Source organism: Carassius carassius, chromosome 11 (assembly GCF_963082965.1).
Source record: "Carassius carassius chromosome 11, fCarCar2.1, whole genome shotgun sequence".
NCBI lineage: Eukaryota > Metazoa > Chordata > Actinopteri > Cypriniformes > Cyprinidae > Carassius > Carassius carassius.
This window is the reverse complement of record NC_081765.1, coordinates 23,148,701-23,165,365: the sequence shown is the minus strand read 5'-3', so window position 1 is coordinate 23,165,365 and position 16,665 is coordinate 23,148,701. Positions and strand designations below refer to the sequence as shown.

Below are 16,665 nucleotides of genomic sequence, written 5' to 3'. Positions count from 1 at the left end.
ATCCATTGTAAACTATTGTCGTTTCTGTCTGGGATGTTTCCCCACAGGAAGACTAAGAACATTATTTGACATATATTATTCAATATATATATTTTACTAGTATCAGTAAAATCTGTGTCCCTTTCACTGAGAGAAACACTATATATGACAAAGGTGAACTCTACCATTTAAATGCTGTAATTTTGCATAATTTACAAAAAAACATTATTTGTCCTCTGCAAGTATATTTAAAACCTGTGAGAAGCCCTGCATCTACACTTTGGATTAAAACTTGCATGGACTTCGATCATCTTTATCAATTTGCTGCAGTTCATGCTTACTTCAAGGGTCCTGCAAAAAGACAATTAATTTTTTTAAATACCAATACGTTTCCCCTATGTTGTAAACAACAGCCATATGTATAAATAAAACATAAGTCATTAAAACAAATCTGGCACAAATGTGAGCTGTTTTACTTCCCATTAAGTGCAGACTGATGCAATTTATACTTAGTGGAAATAATGTCAGATACTTTATAGGTGACATTATTTTAAAAAAAAAGTATGCAATAGTTAAAATGTAAATAATATAGTTATCAAATGGATGCTGCCTTATGGGACAGTTAGTTTTCCCTTCACCTACCCCAACACAAATACTTCTCAAATAGCTGTTTTGGTGCTTTATTTCCACCTTTCCTGTGAATGTTTTATTCATTTTAGTGAAAGTGTGGATGAGAGCTATGTGATTTAATATTGCTCCCCATCATATAGCTAGTCCAAAATACATGTATTTTCAATTAAATGAATAAAACATTCACAGTAAAGTTGGAAATAAATCACCAAAAAATCTATTTGAGAAGTATTTGGGTTGGTGTAGGGCGCAATAACTGTCCCATGAGGCAGCATCCATTTGATAACTATAATAAATATGTACATTTTAACAATTGCATACTTTTTTTATAATGTAGCCTATAGAGTATCAGCCATTATTTCCACTAAGTATAAATTGCATATATCTACAATTAATGCAAACATACTGCTATTTTTAACTAGTGTAAATAAAATCTAGGCTATTTGCACTTAGTGTAAATAACAGACTGCTAAATAACGGTATTTTCACTCAGTGCATGCTAATTGCATGCTCAGAAGTGAATTACACTTGAAATGTATATTTATTTGTATGATGGTCATTCTCCATTGAAGTGAATGTGCCAAGATAACGTGGGCGTGGTTTGTGAACGTTGTCACCACGTTAAAATGACACTTAAACTGTGTCGCATGCATTAAAACAGGTATTAGGGAAACAACACAGCGTAATAATTGCATCAAGATTTAATAATGTACCAACGTCTTTTCATTAGAGCTTTGCAGTCACTTTTGACGAATCTGCTGGAATGGGACGTAAAACAGCTCACATGCACGCGCACATCCCAACGTAACACGATCGCCAGTTGATCCATAACACCGGGTTCACCACTGGGATCAGAGCTTTAACCTTCCCAGTTCACCCTGAAACACTACGACAGCCTACAGACTGCTCTTAGATCGGCAAATAAATTCAATAGTACACAGCCTTAGCCCAACCGAGTTTGAACAGCTCTGCTCATCTTATACACTGAAGGGACTTATCATCCAACGACAGATTCTGGCTCAATTAAAAGCTTTCTCTATTCTTAAGACCATTAATTAAATCCAACACCCTTCGCTTGTTTAACTGATATTCAGATGGATGCAAAAGAATAAAAACAGCACTCTCATTACACTCAACTGCATTGACGAAGGGTTAACGAGGTCATAACAGGCGAAAACGGCTTCATATCAAATAGCATTTGTTCTCAAAGTCTACCTGCGGTTTACAAACGCGAGGCCTCGACAAAGCAAGCACCCAAACTAATATAACACTCAGTTTAATAACTTTCAAAGCGGACTAATTTAAAATAATCGCAGGGAGCAACTACGGAAGATCACTGACAGCCTTATGTAGTCAACTTCATTTTTCACGATACTCAAATCAGTTTAACGAAAAGTCAATATTTACAATATATCCTAATTTTTCCACGCCTAAACAGTCGCATTTAGAAAAGTAGAGATTTGCGATAATATAGTTTATATTTGCGTCGATAAACAATCACGCAGTTTTTATATATAGTATTTGTTGCTTAAATCAGTAGATTATATGTAAACAGATGAAGTTGGAAGTACTATATTCAACTTTTAGTATAACGTTTAAGTATATAATTACTGTATAGTACAAAACGAATTGAATACTGCGTCTATACTGTCTTTTTGCCTTTTATATAGTGTATAAAAGTGTCACGCACACTGCATTATTTTGTACAATAAAAATGTTTGTCTCTGTGCATATTCTGAACGTGTAATGCTGCTGATTAATAAAGTGTATAAATATGTCTACACAGACTCCCTTAAGTGTCATTGCATGGTGTGTTGTATCAATATTACGCTTTATTTTTCTGTACAACACGAGCATATTTGAAGAGTGCTGTTATATGATTAACAGAGTAGTGTGTGGGTCTGTCTCCAGACCTCCATCAGCGTCATACACTCTCACCTTTAACAGCAAGGCCTTCGTTCTGGCGCCATCTTCATGAAGCCTCTGAAATCCAAACAGTGTGCTGCAAACAGAGGACAACACAGGCGGTTCCGCGTTACTTTACCTGCACCGCATTCATTTGCACCGCGTTAACACGCGGGGAACGCTCATAGAAATGCACGGAGGGTTATCGGTGCAAGTAAAGGGGCTTTGACTGACCTGTCTAGGCAGGCTAAACGCTCTCTTTCTTGCGGCGTAAGCTTCGGAAAGTCCTCCTCGGTTTCACTCGCTTTTCCCGCCGCCATTTTCTTTTCCTCATCACCATCAGCAGCAGCAGCGCGAGCTACAGCGGCCACCGACACTCCGCACGATTTCATAGACAAAAAACTCCAGCGAAAATATTTACGCACCGCAAGCCGACCACCTTTTTTGCGTAGATCTAAACGCAAAAAAAGAACAGACGGAAAATTATTTCCTCTGTACACCCTCTTTTTCACATTGTCCTCGACATGAAGGAATCATAGGTAGCAGGTACACCGAAACGCATGCGGAACGAGCAATGCGGGATTCAACGGTAAACTGTTATTTAGTAATATCTCAAACTTCCCCCTAGTCGCCAGCTCAAACTTGTTATAATTGTGTCACTCAAGCGAGCCCACGCCGCCGCCGTCGGAACGCCCTCTCTGAGGTTCTGGCCAATGGTTGCTTTCGGTTGACGATCACGTGATCGTCCTTGTCTTGGGATCCCTTTTTTCATATAAACTTTTAAGGGGGAGGGTAAATAACAAACACCTCAAATTTACGTCGCATTTTCGCCTGCTGCGATTGGCTCAGCTGGGTTTATTATGATTACGTAACACCAGCATAAAACGCGTTATTGGTTCAAGAGTCTGTCTGTTTGAAAAATTAGCTTTTTGAGGATGTAACGTTGACTGATTTTTTTTTTAGTTATTATACAGTTAGATTTGCAGGCGTCAGTATGATTTTTATTACTTCAGATACACGTATAATGTGTAATACAGGGCAGATCTCGCTTTCTATTTCTTTCTTTATTATCAGTTTATTTTCTTTATTATTATTCTATTGTACTGCACCGTACTGTATTTATTTTTTGTGCTTGTAGTTATTTCCATTTCTGTGTTTGTCTAATGGTGTAATGCCTAACTTTCAGATAATAAATAGCATTCTGTTCTGCCATATCCTATCATGATTTCTTTCTTTTTTTCCATTTTCTTTAAAGTTGTTGGAGATATCTCTACATCTTTCAAAATGTTAAGCAAATATATATATTTGTAAAATTACAATTAAAACAATATGTAAACTATTTTGTGAATAACACTTACAAGCTATTTTATGAGTCCGTGGACAGTTATCGCACGTAAACTGCGTAGGATTTTGCGTAGAGCTGCGGCGGTTTCGAACACGCTATGAACAGAGCCGAGCCTCATAAAATGGCGGATCGCGGTGAAGGTAAATATATTTGCTAAACAAACATTTGAATAAACAGTCTGGGTTGACAACGTGTTTATTTGATCATACAGTTTATATGCATGAGATTCCAAGTGCTTCCAATGTAGTAAAGCAGCAAAATAATCGATGATTATGTCAGCAGACTGTACGGATATCATGTGCTAAATCTCGGAAAATTACCTCATACTGTTTTAATTCTCATTTATGTTTTTGTAACTGCATGCCAAAATTCAAAATATCCTCTGAAGGGTCTTGCTCTCAGGTTCGATATTTCAGTATAAGGTGCGACGGTGAGACCTTATTATCATATTATGAAAGGTTCATGCTATTTTTCTACTTTGATTTTAAGCAGATCGAAAAAAAGGTTAATATAAAATAATCTAAAACAGGTTGTGTAAAACCTACACTTGGTTCTTTGGTGGAAATAATCTTTATACCATTTGTTTACCAATGCAAAACGTTCTAATGAATTATATATGTGGTGTATTTTCACTTGCATCAACGCTTTGTGATTACTTCATTCATGTATAATAACAACAGTTACTTTCGTTTTCAGATGTAGATGGAGAGAGCGAAGATGAATTTTATGAGGTTGTTAACATCACGGATTATGCCAGGAGGCATCAGTGGTGGAGTCTTGTTTTTGGGAACAGTACAGGACCCATCGCAGAAAAGTACTCTGTGGCTTCACAGATCATGATGGGTGGAGTGACAGGATGGTTAGTGTTAACATAGATCAAGAAACCTAAGATATTTCACATGTGCTGTATTCTCTGATTGGTGTACTTCAATTTTCTGTTTTACATGTATGAAAGAACTGCATTAATGTATAATAATGAGTGCATTAATTACTTAAAATCTCTGTCCTCTAGGTGTGCTGGTTATCTTTTTCAGAGAGTTGGGAAAATTGTGGCTACTGCTGTTGGAGGAGGATTTCTTTTACTACAAGTATGGTTTATTATAATGCTTGCATCATATGTCATAGTCATTTTTAAAGGAATAGTTTCCTCAAAAATGCTAATTTGCCCCTCTCGGGCCATCCATGTAGATGTGCTTGGAGAAATTTAGCATTTCATCACTTGCTCACCAATGGATCCTATGTTGTTGGGTGCTGAGTTCAAACAGCTGAAAAAACATCACAATAATCCAAAACACAACTTTAACTTCACATTTTTAACTTCAAACAGATCTTTCCATAACACAAGCCCTCTATCCATAATAATGCTTTCTCATTCTGACGGCACCCACTCACTACAGAGAATCCTTTGTTAAACAGGTGATGTCATGCTAAATTTCTCAAAATATGTTCCGATGATTGTTTCTCAAACTCATTGGATGGCCTGGGGGTGAGTACATATTCAGCAAATTAGCATTTTTCACTATTCCTTTAAGGGTTTTTTATGCTTCTATGTCATCTTACTTAAGAGGGAAAAGAAATCTTAATTTTCTCATTTCAGATTGCCAACCACAGTGGCTATGTGCAGGTTGACTGGAGGAAAGTGGAAAAGGATGTCAATAAAGCTAAAAAGCATTTGAAGAAAAAGGCAAATAAAGCAGCCCCTGAGCTCAATTCCTTTATTGAAGACGTGGGTATTCTTTCATACATTCATCATTACTTCATATACCAGTCTAATAGCTATTTTGCGCTCCCAAATTTTCTATAAAGCATTTTGTATTATTATTTAGAAAGTTGTTTTATCTATCCTACATTCAATAAGTGGTGTATTTTTCTTATCCAGTCGACAGAATTTGTGAAGAGGAATATTGTTATCTCGGGGGGATTTGTTGGAGGATTTCTGCTGGGCCTGGCATCCTAAATGAAACCTGGATCTACTGTATTGCCACTGATTTAAGTAGTTTGCACATGAATATTCTCCCTTATCTCTGTATCGCAGCGATACAACACTGAAACTTGATGTATTGTCTGAACTGTTGTTCTAAATATATTCCTCCAAAATGTTGTTCTTAACTGTACATAGCTTAATCATTCTGATGAAGAGAGATATATTGTGCCAATAACTTTATACAAAAATTGGTGGTGTTTTTTTGTTATATTTTTATATTATTTTGCCTACCCTTAATCATAAAGACATCAACATGAAGTCTTTTACATATACGACTCAAGTGTTTCTTATTGTATTTTGTTTTTGACAATACATTTACTTGTCCAGAGGCATGTATAGGTTTTTTTTTTTTTTTTGAGAGCTTTGTGATGAATTTGTTTTGAATATACAGCATAACCCACCAATAACATGTTTGTGAAAAAATACAAATCCTGTCCTTCTGGTTATTTACGCTCTATTCATGTTATTCAATAAATGTTTTGTCTGTGTTGAGGGACAATACGTTTCTGTGAATAGGAGCTGTTTAAGTAGTATTGCTATCTATATTAGTATCTGGAGCAGTTAGTTCATATTTGCTTAAACTGAAAATAATTCAATTGTGTTTGTGTGTGTGTGTGTGTAGAATATATATATATATATATATATATACTATACTGTTTAGTTAGGTAGTCACTATTGCCTAAAATGTTGAAAGTTGTGGCAAATTCACAACCTGCAGTAAAGTTCATTCTATTTTTGATGAAGAAAACCAAAAACACATTAAATGGAGTAGAAACGACAGAACAAGTAAAACTCATAGAAATGCAGTCATAACAAAACTATGACAACATTTTAGTGTACATTTTATTTTCTATCCATTATTTCCCAGCTTAGAAGAGACAAATTTCACAAATCTCAGCATTTGTGATGTACACAGTGATGCTCCAGCATGGGTTGCTTTTGACAAACGGGTTCGTAATTATTCTAAGGGAACATAAAAAAAAAAATTTCCTTAGTGCTGTGCAAAGTATATTAATATTAATCACTATTTTGTTACCTCAAGGTCCAGTGTTTTGATGCTTATTTCCAAGAAACTGTACCTCAGAGGAGGGGAGAAAAATGTAGAGTAAATAAGTGCAAGATTTACTTCTATCTGGAGAATGACACCATACAAGTAGAGGAGCCAGAGCTCAAAAACAGTGGAATCCCACTGGGTAAACTATTGAAATCAAATGTATAGCACACTATTTAATGACAACCCAGTAAAAACATACTGTTTAAATGCAGCTGGTCTCCTCCTCCTATATAGGAACCCTGATTTGGAGGCACCGCTTTCCTCTTCCAGCTCCTAAAGATGATGCTTCTACAATGTGCACCATTTTAACATCAATCAGGAAATGGCATTCTATTCCAGAACCTTTATGATTACAGACTGTGATCCCATCATGTGTCCCTAAATTTCTGCACAGGGGCAATTTTCCCAAGATTTGTAAAAAAAAAAACAGCACTGCAAAAAAATAATAATAAATGAACATATCCATAATTTATTAACACATCCTCAGAATAAGAAGAAATGTTTTTGTTCAGCTTTGCCATCACAGAAATAAATGACATTATTTAAATATATTCAAATATAAAATAGTTGTTTTATATTGTTATAATATTTCACAATATTACTGTTTTTACTGTATTTTGATCAAATAAATGCAGAGGTGATGATTTCAGTGAGTGTGTTTGAAAAATCTGAAATTAAATGGTTATTATTCAATCCAGTCTGTTCCATCTTTAGATAAGACAAAGTAGTTATCAGCTTCCTCTTTCCTCTTTTGCTTGGACAAATTTCTCCATCCTCTATGCCAAGCTTTTATCCAGACTGACAGGGCTGAAAGAACATCCAGTTTCCCTAAAGCACTTTTCAGTTTGCTCCCTGCTTGTTTTACAGGCCAAACTCATTATGAAAGAAGAAGGATTTTTTAAGGTTTTTTCCTGTTGTTATGTAGTCTTGTCACACATTCTGTTGCCTTTCACTAAATGTCATCTAAAAAGGTTTTGTGGGAATCCCCCAGTGAGAAAATAATTATGAACCCATTAGCAAATTTCAGTTGTACTTCAAGTTCTGAAAAATTACAATTATTTTGCTCTTGATTCTGTCAAACAGCAGACTCCTATTCCCAAACGTCAACCTGGAGAAATAACAGACCGCACAGTCCTCATTTGGACCAGTCGGACAAGGAGGTTGGCCTCAAAGTCAGTACTGACCAAAAAAAGAGTTTCTTTTTATAAATACAATTTTTAATTTGTTTAATTAGTAGCTAGTTGTTTCAGTTATAATGGACTAGTATGTCAATGTCTCCTTAACATTTTACAGACTGGAGAAGTTGAAGAAGATTTCTATAAAGACTGTGACTTGACTATAGGAGGCCACATTAATGAATGGGGTCGTAGGGTGATAATATGTGACTGCGACAACTTCACTAAAGAGTATTTATGCTCATGTAAATATGCTATTGGTGACTCAAGGATGAGAGGGGTTTGGCACCGCTATTAATGTCCACATGATGTCAGTACTGAGTTTCATCTGTGACTTTAGAACAATGTGATGAACTCATACTGGGAAGTTGTGGCCTAGTGGTTAGAGAGTGGTTAGCTTGACTCCTAACCATAGGGTTGTGGGTTTGAGTCTCGGGCTGGCAATACCATGACTGAGTTGCCCTTGAGCAAGGCACTGAACCCCCAACTGCTCCCCGGGCACAGCAGCATAAAAATGGCTGCTCACTGCTCCAGGTGTGTGTGTGTGTGTTTGTGTGTGTGTGCACTTTGGATGGGTTAAATGCAAAGCATGAATTCTGAGTATGGGTCACCATACTTGGCTGTATGTTGCGTCACTTTCATATTTATTTTGATTGCTACAAACAAACTCTCCACAACAGCCATATGTAGTGAACTGAAAATGTACATACCCCAACCGCTCATTCTCAGCACACATTACATCTATGTGGTCTGACAAGCTGTTCATTATTTTCAAAGTCTTCCTGTTGTAAGTCCCATGTCTCTATGAGACACTAATGCTTTCTAGTGTGCTTTCATCTCTGTGAATAACTGTCAGAATAACATGAACTGAACAGCAGAGGACTAAAGGAGCAGAACTGATTGACACCTCAAGGTGACTCAATTTTCGGACAGCAGATATGAGCAATGACCAGCCTGACCTCTTTATCTTTAAAAGCCCGGGAATGAGAAGCACACGAGCACGCTCCGTGCCAGTGGTAACACAATACGGATGTGCGTGCATCTGTCTGCTGTGGCGTTATACCGACTGATGAGATCATAGCATTAGTTACACATGAGCCTAATGGAGCCAGGTTAACACATGCACTGATGAAGCACTTGCTCATTTCTCAGTGTTAAAGAGGATGCAGACTGAATTCATATTGGAAAATGTAACCTGTCTTGCCTCATAGTTTTTCATGCTTATGTCTGCTTAAATGTGTGTGTGTTTGATGTTTTCTTTCTGTGTGGCTTCACAGAGGACTTCACACCTGCCTCATACAAGGCCTCGTCCCCTTCTAAACCAGCAAGACAGGTGCCACCCTACACTGGATTTGGATCTGAGGAAGATTCGCTGTGCTCCTCTCAGGGTTTGCTGCTTAAAGCTCCACAGAAGGACTTATGGAAAAAGACAGGTAATCAGCAGAGCTAATCTCCATTAGGACATCCTAAATGTATATGCTTCTCTTAACATTACATTAAAATATTGCAACCTTAATATTACAACCATTAATGTTACATCAAAACATGTCAGCCCCTTACTGGCTTTCTGATCATTTTGACAGATGACTTTAGACCCTGTCCTGTTAAAGTTCTCCTTTATCAGTGCAGCACTTTGCAGAAGAACACATGGATGAAATACATGCCCTTCATAAATAATCAGAAACTTAAACGCAATCTCATGATACTTCTGATGTAAAACACACTTTTGCAGGTCAGTTTATTGTTATACATTGTTTTCATAGTGCTTTGCTTCCAAATTTAATCCCAGAAGCAGTATCACGCTGCAAATTACTGGCTCACTCAATTTGCTTTGGACAAAACATTGTTGGACATTGGCAGGCTAGAGTTTGAAGGGAAAAATAAGTTTCTTCTTAGTAAAGGATTCTTTTATAGATAGTATACCTTAAAGCAGCTAAGTGACAGGACTTATTGACACAGGACACATTGAATAAGTAAGGAAACTTCTTGAAAGTTCATAAGGAACCAAGACCCATCTGATCTTGTCGGTCTGGTGAACTAAATATTTAAAGAATAGGCAATGTAAGTTGGAAAGAGGACAGATCTTCAGACGTTCTAGTAAAGTGAAGTCCATTAGTATAGTGAGCATATAAGAATACTTGGCATAATATGTCAGATGCAGATTGGTCTGTTTAGTCTATGAGGCTGACTTAAGGCTTTTTTCTCTTTTTTTTTCAGTTTCCAGCCATTACTCCAGTTCTCAGTGTCAAATGATCCTTCATTCTAATATTCTGATGTGGTATTTACAAAATGAAAGACTTTGATGAATGGAAAGGATTTGTTATGCATATAGGAAGCTAAAAAGAACAGCATTTATAAAAAATAAATATATATATATATATATATATATATATATATATATATATATAGTAACAATGTAAAAGTCTTTACTGTCGCTTTTGAATAAAAGTATTAATTTCTTACCTCAAACTATCGAACAGTAATGCAAGTTTAAAGTAAGTTTCATACATTTCTGTATCATGTTTTCATTTGTAATTGTCTAGCATGTGACAGGTGGTATTCAATGCCCTCTATGCATTCTCAGTTGCACTATTCTCTGACATAGTGAGCAAGGGGTCGACCGATATGTGTTTTTCAGGACTGATGCCGATATCAGGACTAATGCCGATACAAATTTTTTAAACCAATATATATGTCTGGAGCAAAAAGGAAAATTAATGTCAAAATTAAGAATAACGAGGGCTCTCAGAGGCTCTCTTTAAGTGCTTTTAAATAATTTTATCGGCAAATCGGTTTTGAAAATGACCGATACTATAACCATAATAAAGCTTAACATCAGCGCCAATAATCGCCCTGGGATGTGTTTCCCAAAAGCGTCGTTAGCCAACTATGTTTGCAAGTTCCGTCGTTACCAACATAGTTCAGTGATTCAGGATTTCCCGAAACCATAGTTCAAATGAACATTCGCAAACAGCATTGCAAACTTATGTGGTTGGAACTACAGCTCAAGCTGTCGTTAGAAGCATAGTTTCTTGTTAAGACATATTTAACTGGTCTCTGACTTCCTACCTCATAACTCGCACTATATGTCATATGTATATACACATATTATATATTTATTTATATACTGTTATTTGCACTTCTGGTTAGATGCTAACTGCATTTCATTGGCTCTGTACTTATATAAAATAATGTTGAATCTAATTTTCAAAAATGTAAAAGCAAAATGACGGAACAAAAAATCGTAAATTAGTCATCAGGTGCCATGTTCAATACAGCAGCATCTTAGAGATGTCTAATCGGTTTAATAGCAAAAGTTATTCCTTTTGTGTGACATCAGGCCTATGTTGTTAAACTAATGTGGTTCAAACGACAGCGATGCGACCGTGTTCAGTAAACATTTATAGCTAGCTAACGTTGCATCGTACTATGGTGACATTTTGTGAAATCAAACTGCATTTAACAACACATTAAACATTCATGGTATACATAACATAAACAAGAGCTGTACAACCACTTTTTTAAAGAGATAGTTCATCCAAAAATTGAAACTCTGTCATCATTTACTCACCCTTGTGTTGTTCCGAATGAGTATAACTTTCTTTTATGGAACATAAAAGAAGAAATTTTGAGAAATGTGTGCTTTTTTGCATATAATAGAAGTCAGTGTTAACCAAAACTGTTTAAAACAGTATTAGCAAAAATCATTCTTCAAAAATTATTTTGTTGTTCTGAAAAAGAAAGAAGGTCATACACATTGACAATGACATGAGATTGAGTAAATAATGACAGAATTTTTAGGTTTGGGTGAACTATCTCTTTAAAATAACCATTTTAAAAACAAAATCCTCAAACTCTAGTGCATTGTTTTGATGTTTTATTCTGTATACAAATGTAACAAATAAATGTAATAAATATAATTTTTAAATGAGGACAACAAACAAGCCCAAACATATTTCAAAGTATAGGCAAATACATGGTGCATCTACATGATTAGTTTGATTTTAAAATGTCCAACCAATGATAAAATTTTTATTCTATTGATTCCTCTCTATTGTAACAAAACATTCTTCAGCCAGATGATAAATTAAGCTTTTTTCTCAACTTTAGGCAAGGTCTCGTGAGCAATGTGTTGAGATTTGTAGCAAAAATGCTGACAGACAGTTCTATTGACAGGGGACGTGTTTTACATTTATGCATTTGGCAGATGCTTTTATATAAAGTGACTTACAATGCATTCAGGCTATAACTATTTTTTTAGTATGTGTGTTCCCTGGGAATTGAGCCCAAAACCTTTTGCACTGCTAACGCAATGCTCTACCACTGAGCCACAGGAACACTTTTTTTGTCATATATGTCTACCTCAGTGACAACACAGTCTTTGAACCTCCTCAGAGAAACTCAGGTATTGGCATCCTGTTCTTTTAAAAACAGATCAGGAAACAAATTAAGATTCTGCCTTGTTATTCCATTGTTCTTGTGTTTGTATGTGGGAGCTCAGCTGGATATGAACAATCAGCCCTTCCAGCTACTGAATGCTGATCATTCAGGTATAAGGAGCCGGCCAAAATACACAAATAAAAGGTACATAACACCTGTGTGTAACTGTATTAAACTCCAATTCCCAACATACACATCACTGTTTTGTCATAAAAACTAAAATAGTGTTTTAGTACTCAAGACTGGTCTCAACCACATTTGTACTTTGTCTTGCCTTGCTCTCAGACTAAAAGGACTCAAGATTGATCAAAACCACAACTGTGTGAATATCACTAAATTCCCAGTGCATTGTCTGATTTATTTGTTAGAATAACATGACTAGATGTAAAAATTCCCGCTTTAACTGCAATCAATAAATGATTAAATAACTAACAGCAATAAATAATTTGATTTACACCAGTGGATCTCAATTATTATTATTTTTACTTCGAAGTGCCTTATTGTCCACAACGATATTTAAAGATCCCCTCCACTCACCCAAAATATTTTACAGCTTAGCATGACTAGAAAAATGTACATTCATTAAAAAAAAAAATCCAAATACTATGGAATATCTTAAATTAGCTAATTTAGTTTTTAGATATTTTATATCTTTTTATGTAATTAATTGTGCACATAAGGCTGTCAATATAGACAACTATTTAAAATATATATTCTTATAAATTTTTTGTGGGTAGTGTTATAAACATTTTTAGAATGTGCTGCTCATGTTTAGATTAAAAAAAAATTGTGCATTCACTTCATCTTCTTAGCAAAGGAAACTAAATAATATCAAACATTTTGTCACTGTTTACTTTATAATATTCTATTCAACATAAACATATATCATTCATATTTCATACAGAACCACAAATTAATTCCTCACTGTTCCTCTTAAGGACTCCATATCTCAGCTGTTCAGAGTCACGCAGGCACTGATGTCAACCACTAACAATCACGGTGAGGAAGAATAACCATCAGTCTGCTTTAGATTGAAGGGGTGCGATTAGTTTCAGCGGTTCAAGTGAAGCATTGGAAACAGATGAAGACCTGTGGCATGTTGCAGGCAGGGGAAATAAATGAGGAAGAATGCCGACAGGTCAACGTGCTTGTCCTGTTTGTGTGGCCCTGTGGAAAGTTTAGTTATTTACGATGTTCTGAAAATAATGAATCTGGAATGCCTGCAGCTCTCCGTCATGAACTCCATAAGAAAACTGTAAATCATTTCGGAATCGATTATTTTCTAATGTATTTTATAATATGTACCATTCAAAACTTTGGGGTCAGTAAAGTAATTAATACTTTTATTCAGCAAGGATGTATTACATTGTTTAAAAGTGACAGCAGCATTTGTTATGCTGCAAAGTGTAACTCAGTAATTCAGATACAAGATTCAAACTGTAATTCAGATAAATATATATATATATTTTTTTTTAATATACACTTGAAAGAGACTTCTTTCAAAAGCATAATATATATTACATTACATTTAATTTATTTCTATATTTATTAGAGAATGTGCTGATGTGAGTTGCTCATTCTTCTTTTTTGTCTCGTTTCTGTCTACTCAAATGGTGCTGTAGATGTGGACACCTCTCTTCTAAAGAGACACAGATCATCTTGAAGGCCTTCCAACTGCCGCTGTGTGATGACCTACAGCGAGCCCTCCTCGAAAACCAGGGTCAACAGAGCTCAGCTTTATTATCCAATTAACATTACACCAAAACACATCCTTATTTTCTGCATTTCTTATATTTACATCCAGGTTTCAAGACGAGTCTGAGAAGTTTGACTATCATGCCTTCCTATCCGCTATCAACTGGAGAGAAAACCTGGCCCCTGCTGTGCTTCCAGATGTCACCGTGAAGGTGAGTTTAAAAGCGGTCTGGATGCAATGATGACAATCAAAAAAATAGTCCATTTGTTTTGTCATCATACACCTACTTTGAGACGTCATTCTTTGTCATTTGCTAGAGCGGCCACATGTACATGAGAGTGTTTGTGTCAGGGTCCAGGCCCTGGTAACCTGTGGGCCCCACAAGTTTTGAGCACCTCCAAGCCTTATTTCAAGTAAATCAGCCTTGGGAAAATCCCACTCAACAACTACTCTGAAGTGGAGCTTTTATTACAGTGCAGTAATTTAGCATGCCTCCTTGGAGCCTAAGCAGAACCATCTGCTCACTGACTCACAATGAGAAGCCTTCCAGTTCTGCTGGGTCTTAACTAACCAGCAGGGGGAGACAGCGGTCGTCTTGTCTGTATAGTTTCTCACTGCTGTCTTTTCTATGTATTTAGGGATTGTAGGACCATACATAGCGATTCCGAGATGGATCCATGAGAAGCAAGCCAGGCTGTGTGATTCTGTGTTTTTTGCTTTGCTCACTCATTTCTCATAGCTCATTTCACAGTGTTTATTGACTGTTAAATTACCCACTTTCCAGCCATTTCCTGTGGCCCTCGTTGAACATAAACTAGGAGCCATGTGCCATACAATGGTGATTTACTCTGCATTTATCAAATACTTCTTAGTATGAAAGAAAGAAGAACAAGACAACATTGAAACTGTAAGGATCAATCGGTCTGTCTAACCCATCTAGAGCCATGTTTCATAAAAAACACACAGCTTTGCATAAAAATGATGTATACTTACCGGTATTGTACATCTGTCACAGGGTAACCGGATGCCCCATTTTTACCCCTTTGGTGGCCAATATGCACTGAAATCCAGTGGGTGTTTTTTTATATTATTTATATTATGGTATTTCTTCATATTATTTTAGTATACTATTATAGTACTTTTTTCATATTTTGAATTAGCTTCAGCTTTGTATTTTCAGATTTATTTTTCATTTTAGTAATTTAGTTATGTGCTCTTGTCAATTTTAATTTAAAAGTATATACTGTATATATATATATATATATATATATATATATATATATATAGCTTTATTTATTAAGTTTTAGTCATTTTTGTACTTCAGTTGAAATTTTCCTTACACTGAAAAAAATAACTTGTAGGATTTACTTAAAACTTAACATTCACTTAAATATACTTAACTATGTTAGGAAAATTTAGCAAAGGAATTAAGTAAATTTAACATGGACAGTTAGAGTTTGATGAATAATATCTACTTAATTATTTAGCTAAATGCAATACTCCAATATATTTAATGTAGAAATTACATTTGTTTTTATGTAGTATTTACTTCACCACAAAATCATTTTTATCAGTGTAGTATCTTATTTTATGTCAGCTGTACATAATTAACAAAAAGATTTGTAATCATTTTATGTTCATTTAACATTAATAACATTGCTGATATCATCATCCATCGATGAACATTAGTTTAAGCAAAATTAACAGTTTTAATTTGAGAAATCTGGTCACCTTAACGCATTGAGCAATAAAAAAATCTTATCTGCAGCAATTCTTTTTAAAAGATGATTATGTGTCTGATTTACTGAAGCATGCAAAGTCTTTAAACATTTGTCATACACTTTTAAATAGCAAGTACTAGATATTTACCATGTGCTTAAGTCAAGCCAGCCTGATAAATCTGTCTCGGTTCACCTTAATTTGCAAAGACATGAAATGAGAGTGCCAGCTTAACATATGTGCTCCAGGAACCTGTGTTCTGTTTCTCAATCCCTGTTGTTTTCAGTTTGACACAGACGGGAGTGGAGAAGCTGCAGACCCTGCAGTTAAAACCAACTACTAGCTCTTTCTTCGGCAGCACCACAAATATTAATGAAAGCTGAGAATGCACTGATGGGATCCTCAATAACATGTGAAAAGTCAAGAAATTTGCTTGACTTTGTGTATTGCACTGATTAAATTCAAATTGTTTCTGTTGTGCTGCATAAATGTCATAATACCATTTATGTGTATTTTTTAAAATCCAAAACATGCTGGAATGAGAGAGCTGTTTGGAAGTGCCTTATGTGCCTTAGGACCACATATAGAGCCGTTAAAAATATGAGCCGCTAAATCAAACCATATTTCATATACAGGCAGAAAGACATGCACATTTGCTGTGATTATGCAGATAAAGCTGTCAATATAATAAAACATGCCATAGCTATATGAGAGAAAATAACTGCCTGCTATACCCAA

At 35.6% G+C, this 16,665-nt stretch overlaps 2 protein-coding genes and 1 pseudogene across 2 annotated transcripts in view; 2 read left to right on the top strand and 1 right to left on the bottom strand.

Annotated features, from left to right (window-relative positions):
* Nucleotides 1-3,209, bottom strand: part of LOC132153046 (lysine-specific demethylase 6A-like) — a 62,157-nt gene extending 58,948 nt beyond the window's left edge. Inside the window, exons 1-2 of the mRNA XM_059562187.1 lie at nucleotides 2,749-3,209; nucleotides 2,548-2,611 (exon numbers count right to left, since the gene is read on the bottom strand). Coding sequence (XP_059418170.1) covers nucleotides 2,548-2,611; nucleotides 2,749-2,906 — 222 coding nt within the window. The 5' untranslated portion in view covers nucleotides 2,907-3,209. The remainder of the gene's footprint in view (nucleotides 1-2,547; nucleotides 2,612-2,748) is intronic.
* A 656-nt stretch (nucleotides 3,210-3,865) lies between these two features.
* LOC132153045 (FUN14 domain-containing protein 1) lies at nucleotides 3,866-6,115 on the top strand. The gene is made up of 5 exons (XM_059562186.1): nucleotides 3,866-3,999; nucleotides 4,556-4,718; nucleotides 4,872-4,947; nucleotides 5,457-5,585; nucleotides 5,739-6,115. Exons 1-5 carry the CDS (start codon nucleotides 3,957-3,959, stop codon nucleotides 5,814-5,816), a joined length of 489 nt encoding a protein of 162 aa, XP_059418169.1. The 5' UTR covers nucleotides 3,866-3,956; the 3' UTR covers nucleotides 5,817-6,115.
* Nucleotides 6,116-7,537: 1,422 nt separating this feature from the next.
* On the top strand, nucleotides 7,538-16,270 carry LOC132152556 (EF-hand domain-containing family member C2-like; annotated as a pseudogene).
* Nucleotides 16,271-16,665: the final 395 nt, after the last annotated feature.

Excerpts from the sequence above, each read along its gene's own strand:
- LOC132153045 (XM_059562186.1), top strand. The coding sequence starts at position 3,957 with ATGAACAGAGCCGAGCCTCATAAAATGGCGGATCGCGGTGAAG. Across the intron at positions 4,000-4,555 it reads AATGGCGGATCGCGGTGAAG|ATGTAGATGGAGAGAGCGAA; the intron begins GTAAATATATTT and ends TTTCGTTTTCAG. Across the intron at positions 5,586-5,738 it reads TCAATTCCTTTATTGAAGAC|TCGACAGAATTTGTGAAGAG; the intron begins GTGGGTATTCTT and ends TTTCTTATCCAG.